The 6,868-nt window shown below is 49.3% G+C and overlaps 1 protein-coding gene across 1 annotated transcript; it reads left to right on the top strand.

Annotated features, from left to right (window-relative positions):
* Positions 1–281: 281 nt before the first annotated feature.
* LOC136472059 (uncharacterized) lies at positions 282–1,883 on the top strand. The gene is made up of 2 exons (XM_066469791.1): positions 282–1,026; positions 1,547–1,883. Exons 1-2 carry the CDS (start codon positions 576–578, stop codon positions 1,600–1,602), a joined length of 507 nt encoding a protein of 168 aa, XP_066325888.1. The 5' UTR covers positions 282–575; the 3' UTR covers positions 1,603–1,883.
* Positions 1,884–6,868: the final 4,985 nt, after the last annotated feature.

The following is a 6,868-nucleotide window of genomic DNA, read 5'->3' as shown; positions in this document are numbered from 1 at the left end:
GGGTCCTACATGTTCCTACGACATCGCGGTACGCCGATGTCTTTACCAAGGGCCTTCCTACCTCACTATTTCAGGAGTTTCGGTCCAGCCTGAATGTTAGCGATGCTCCCGATTAGACTGCGGGGGAATGTTAGCCTATTGTAATTATAGCAAGTGTAATTATAGTAGGTTAACCTTGATTAGTGGCATGCCTGTGCGGTTGGCTTATGAGCCACCCCGGCCTATATATGTGCCGATGCATTGATATGGAATAGAATCAATAATTCCTACACTCTCTGAGATCAACCAAACACCTTTGGGTGTGGTGCCCTATCACTGGCTCGTGGCTGAAGCTGCCACGGGTGCGACGGTGCCCGCACCCAGACATCTGGAGTGCCGCGCTGGTCCGCGCCACTGACGCTGAGGCCACCGGCGGCGGCGCGTGCGACCATCTCGTCGGCTGCCACCGCAGGCCGTTCCTAGTCGTCTTGGTGGGCACCGACAAGGACGGAACCTTCTCCTGCGTCTACTCGTCTGCCGATGGCACATGGGGTGAGCCGACCTCTGCTCAGATCCCGCCCTGAAGTGAATGGCTGATGACCGTGCCCGCTGCCCGCGTGGGGAACGCGCTCCACTTCCTCTTTGACGGGAGCGCCAGCATCCTCATGTATGATGTGGCCGCACGAGGATTCTCCGTGATTGAGAGGCCACCTCAATGCTCCGTCGACTTCCAGGGGAACGCTGTGCTCATGAGCATGGATGATGGTAGGCTGGGATTCGCTGCCGTGCGCGGGCACGGGCTGCGGCTGTGGGCGAGGGAGGTCGGCGCTGACGGCGTAGCAGCATGGGTACAGAGGAAAGCCATTAGACTGAACACGCATGGTAATGGGTTGCCCTACTTGATTGCCTATGGCGTTGGGGTCTTCTTCGTGTGGACGGCTGGTGTTGGCTTGTCCCTTGTCAATCTGAGATCTAACCAGGTGACGAAAGCGGAGACTGACGATCGCCTCTTTGGTGTGGTTCCTTACATAACCTACTGCATTCCAGGTTCATACAGTACATCTCTACTCAGATTTCAATTTTCTGGTATCTAGAATCAGTAATGTTTCAGTTAATACCATGAAAATATGGACTATGCATGCATGGTGTATGTGTGCTCAAGAACACTCAGTTATGTAGTCATCTGTTATACATGGTATGGATGGATGATGGGGTGTTGGCAATTGATCTGATTTTGGCTAATCCATGAAGGTATCCAACAAACAAGAAACGTAAAAGCTCACTACATAATAATTAATTATTATTGCACTTCTATCTCCACGGAGGCTACTGTTGTGCCCATTACTACGTTTTAGTAGTGCCGCTAAATGATTTTTGTGCAAATTTCGGGTGAACTGGTGATGGAGATTTGGACTGGTGAATAAATAATATGCTATATATGGAGCTGTTTGGTTAACTATTTGATGTAACTTGGGCCCTTGGCAAGAAACAAATGTTTGTTCAGGGTACATTGATTCGTCCATTTATTGATATAATTTTCTTAGATCCGTGTGTTACGTTCCTGCAGCACTGAGAGGAGGAATCTTTGGAATTGAGGGCGATGGACCAAATGCGGGTGCATGAGAACGCCTCAAGTGTTGTTGCATGGTCTTCTATCTTGAAAGATAAGAATTGTTGATGGTGAACACATATGGCATGTGTGGGGTTTCTGAGGGGTTAACTCCTGAGGATCTGTGACTTTGCTGCTGATCTTGTTGTGCAACTTTCATGCTTTCTGGATCTTCTGTATGAGAACTTAAAGTAGTAGCTTGCCAGTTGGTGTATGAGCACTTAAAGTAGTGTGCTCCAGAACTTTATATAGGTTAGCATCAGAGCTGTGAATCCTTCTGTCTGAATGTACCAGTGCTCTGGTTTCCTTTCTCTTTTCAACAACTGGTATGAAATTTTCTTGGGTTGAACGTCTGGTGGGACGGTGGGTAGAAATAGGATTGTTAGCCTTGTGGGTGCAGATGCACCACCCTCATTTTTTTTCACCATATAGCACCTAAGATTTGGCCCTATATGCACCACCCAAAGCCCAATAAGCTGCATCACCAACAGCCCAGCAAGAGCAGCCCAGCCAGCCGATCAAAGAAGTTAGCAGGAAGGCCAATCGATGAACTTTGGCCCCGCTTGTTATAGATTCCCACAACTCCAGCTCCTACTGACGCAACACTGTTGAGCACTGTTCACATGATCTTTTTTCTCTCTCACCCCTCTCCTTCTCTCACAGAGCCATTGAAGCTGCAGCATTGGCTATCTGAGATGCCCTGTGCTTCTTCTTCTCTTTCTGAATTAATATGATTTCTCAATTCTCAACTAAAACCACAATAGGTTATTGTTTTACTTTTACAACTGTGTTACGGTTTAGGCTATTTGGGTTGCAGTACATATTTACGTTCCTTTGTTATTTGCTAATTGCAAGTTACTTGATGTTACGGTATTTTAAAAGGAAAGCTATAATGCCAATAATCCTCATAATTCTTGTTTGGATGGTTTCAATTGGGAGGAGATAAAAAATGATCCAGGATTAAGGAAACAAATTGATGATTATTAATCTCAGAGAGTGAGTGAGAAGTACTTGGAGGATAGGCCTTGCCAACCTCGTACACTTGATTTTGCTGTGACACAAATTGGAGGAGCTCCAAGAAGATTTGTTCCAGAATGGTTTGATGAGTTTGATTGGCTTGAATATAGTGAGTCTAAAGATAGAGCATATTGTTTTTGTTGTTTCTTATTTAGAGATAAGAAGAATGCCGATTATGAAGCATTAGTTAAAAATGGTTGGAACACTTTTCATAAAAAAGAAAGGCTAAGAATTCATGTAGGAGATGTCGGTGGCACACACTATATCGCATTGAAGAAGTGTGTGATGATTTGTTACAAAGAAATTTGCATATTGATGTTGCTTTTCATAGTGTGAGTGAATCTAGTAAAGAATTATCTTGGGTTGAATGGGTCTATTCATTGTAACACTCTCGGTGTTACATTGAATAGTTTTTGCTAAAACACTGCATGAGCATCGTACTTGTTTGTACATGGGTGTAATCTAGGGTATAAATCAACGTACGACACTTGAAACGTTCATCCGAAACAAGAAACAAATGTTACATTTCATGTCTCTTTGTATCGTTTAGGGTTCTAAGTGAATTTTTATCGAACAGAAATGCTACGGAACGTATCGGCGGAACGTAGTAAAGTTGGTAGCCCGAACTTCGTAGGCGGTGATGAAATACGTGCGGTCGAGGACGAGGTTCGCTAGCTAGTATATCAAATAGCTCGAAAATGGAATTCGACGCGAAACCGTTCGAGGTTTAGTCATTTCGCGTAAGTCTATAAATGGGTCGACGAAGCCATGATCGGCAATTTTGTAGAGCGATTGGGTTAAGAAGTGGCATGATGCTTTGGCCTAGTTCGACAGCCCTAGGTACCCTCTTGAGTGTAGAATAACTAGTTTGACTTTTGAATCATCGGGTTTGAGTTTTTGAACGGCTTTAAAAAGCGTGTAAGTCATGTGTTTAGCAATGCCAGCGCCCGGGGCGCGGTCACCGCCCGTCTCTCGGCGTGCCGCGCCGGCCGCCCGTCGTGCCTGCGCGCGCGCACACCGCACGTTGGCTCTACGATGCCGGCCAAGGTCTCCTGCTGCCGTGCTCTGGCACACGGCACGCGCGCGCGCTGGGCCCGGCCATGCCTGGCTGCTCTGCCCCCCTCCATCGCGTCCGCCCGAGGCTACTGCTCGCCGTCGCGTCGCTCGCACTGCGCGCTGTCCGGCACTGCCCCACTGCTGCTGTGCCTGGTGCACGCATGCACGTGCACTGCGCCGGTGGGCATGGTTGCTTCTGCCGCCGTCGCGTCCACCTGCGCTTTCTGCTCGCTGCCGCCTCGCCGAGCTGGTGTCGCTGCTCGCCAAGCGCGCTCACACGCACCGTCTACGCGGCCACTATTGCCGTTGACGCCTCGTGGCTGCACGCGCGTGGGACGGCTGCCTACTTCGCCATCAAATCCGTGTCCGCTGCCACGCTATGCCGTCATTTACCTGGACCTGCCATCCTCTGCGGCGCTCAGTGCCGAGCCACCATCGGCTAGCGTGCTGGGCAGTGTGACCAACATCTTGTGCGCGCCCCGCTGTTCCCCATCGCCGTGCGCGCCTGTGCTTTGCGTTGACATTCACGACAGCGCCGAGCCAAGCCGCGCCTCATTTCCCCTATTTCCCAGTCGCCATGTCGCCGGGACCGCTCCTCCGATTTCGCCGTAGTGAAGCCATCGCAGTGCAATTAACTCCGCCCCCGGCTCCGCTGTGTATCCAGCCACCCAACCGACACCACCTTGTAGCGAACCTAGCCTTGTCGTGCTCTAATTTGGAGCTGCCGCTCCGCCGGGTCCTTAAGACCGGGTTGTCATGCGCCGTCGGCAAGCCGCTTATCTAGAGCATCTCGTGGCAATTCCTTGCACCACCGGCCTCGTCTCCACCTGCTAAGCCCCCTGCGCACCTCGTTCGAAGCGCTACCGCAGCCCAACCTTCCCTGACGCGGTCGTGCCATTATCGTGTGCCGCCGCACCGCCCGTGCGCACGTAGCCAGCTCGGCTCGGGCCATCTTCGATCGAACCGTCGCCTCGAGGGGTTTTGTGGTGAGTCACTTGACCTCACTAGTTACCTCTTTTGCCCTGGCTTTGCTGTCATTCACCGGAACACCGTCGCCGTGGTTGCAGGTTCTCTGCCACCGTGGTCCGACCTCGCTGCAGCGTCCTGGCTCACGCTTCCTTCGCCCGGCGCTTCGCGTTCACTCCTAGGTAAGGGTTAGCTTGCTAGTTAGGGCGGGGAAGGTCTGTTGTGGCCGACGTAGCCGCCAGTGCCAGCGCCGCCATGCCGGAGCGCGCGCTGGTGTGGGGGGCATCACTGTTGTGAAGGTTTGATTTTCCGAGGGCGTAGCTGTAAGAGTTAGACTAGCGGAACAGTGCGCTTAGCGCTCGGGTGATTGCGAAGTAGTCCGAGGGTGTTTCTGCATATTGACCGGCGCGCGGGTCCTTCCCGCCGTGGGCCGTCGGCGTCCGGCTGTGCCGTGCCCCCACGTGGGCCGCGCCATGCGGGCGCGCGTTGCGCCTAGTTGGGCCGAGCCGCTCACGTTGGGCCACGAGATAGGAATCAGTTTCAATTTTTCCAGTAAATTCGTGAATGTTTATTCAATATTAGTTTGAGCTGACTTTTGATAAATGGTAGTAAATTGTGTAGTTGTCCAAAAATAGTGAAACCAATTTTGTTAGATTCACAAAAATGCCATCTATCTGTTAGTATAGTTAGATTACAGTTAGCTATGATGGTGATGGGGTCATAAATTCAAACTAGAGAGCTTAGTATTATATAGATTAATAATTGTAGGAATTTTTGTGGTAGATTGGTGATAGATATGGCTATGAAAATTTTACAGTAGGCTCACTAGATTATTATATACTTGCTGTAAATTTTGTAGCCCTAGAGTAGGATGATAAATAGAGTAGCTGTTATCCTTGCTTTATCATATATAGCGTAAATCAGCATTAGGGGTAAGAATACCGGTAGTTGCTATAATAATGTATGCCATACTTCATACTTGTTTTTTATAACAATAGATAACTTAGTACCTTGGTCGGTAGCACTAGCTTAGTAGTTAAACAAATGTACTTTTATTTTAAGAGTTGCTGTTGCTATATTACTATGCATGGCATCATCATTTCATGCATGTAGATCACGAGCTGGTAGAATTCGTGCCCGTCGACGAACAGGAGTACGACGAAGTCATTGAGGAGTACGAGGAGGAGATCCTCGTGTAGGAGGGAGCCCCGGAGCCGTTTGGTGCTGACCTTACTGACTCGTCGCCTGCCCAAGGCAAACCCCGGTGCATAACCCATATTTTGTGAATCACTGAATATATATATATGATATGCATTTAAGTTACAGGCATTTTATGGAAACTACGTGCATAAATATATCTACCCATGAGTCCTACTAGTATAGGCCGAGTAGTTGCTATGCTCAGGATATCGGTAGCGTGAGTAACCTGCCGTTACTCGCAAATAGGTGATAAATATGATCACTCATGATAAAATGGTAGAAAAGAAAATGGTGACCGGGCAGGGATATGGTTTGGGTATTGGTGGGTGTAAGGGGTTGTGTCCTACGGCCAACAGGGCATAGCCCGGTTACACTTTTTCCCTATCTGTGTCAATTAAGGACCGGTCGTTGCCTAAGTCTCGAGGCAAGTCACAGATCTATTATTCCGAGCACATACTTGGGTATGGGCGCAGGGAAGACTCGTAGCCCTCTTGTCGTGGAACCGGCTCTTTCCGGACCGACTGATTGGAGGCAGGGATGGTGGAGGTCCTTGCACCGCACTGAGTCCGGGACTCAGGAGTGGGGGCTTAGAGTCCAAGTTTGGACGGAGCCTACACGACCGTTTTTTACCGTTTACACGGCGATTCCGTGTAACCTACCGTTTATGGCCTAAACTGCACGTTCGGCTACCGAGTAGCGATTACACGCCGAGTAATCGGTCTACACGGCCGTGTAGGCGAACACTGCCTGTGGTACAAGCGGGGCGTGTGTTTTCGGGGTACCCAGCTGGGGGCATTGATTCGCGAATCGTCGGGCAATCCGGTACGGCTTATTTTTGAGTCTAGCACCGTATAAGAACTGAAAGATGAAAGGTGATGAAATGGAACTGATTGCTCAACTCTTGCTTTAAAGTAGAACAGTTGCTTATATAGACTGGATAGATAATAACTTAACACGGCTGATAATTATAACATAAATAAGGACTCACTATTAGAATCGCTTTCTGCTAAAAGAAAACCAGCAAACCATAAAGCTTATCAT

This window comes from Miscanthus floridulus, chromosome 1 (assembly GCF_019320115.1).
Source record: "Miscanthus floridulus cultivar M001 chromosome 1, ASM1932011v1, whole genome shotgun sequence".
NCBI classification, from domain to species: Eukaryota; Viridiplantae; Streptophyta; class Magnoliopsida; order Poales; family Poaceae; genus Miscanthus; species Miscanthus floridulus.
This window is presented reverse-complemented; position numbering and strand designations above follow the sequence as displayed.

Coding starts and splice junctions, on each gene's coding strand:
- LOC136472059 (XM_066469791.1), top strand. CDS start 576: ATGACCGTGCCCGCTGCCCGCGTGGGGAACGCGCTCCACTTCCTCTTT. Junction 1,027..1,546: donor CATAACCTACTGCATTCCAG/GTTCATACAGTA, acceptor ACGTTCCTGCAG/CACTGAGAGGAGGAATCTTT.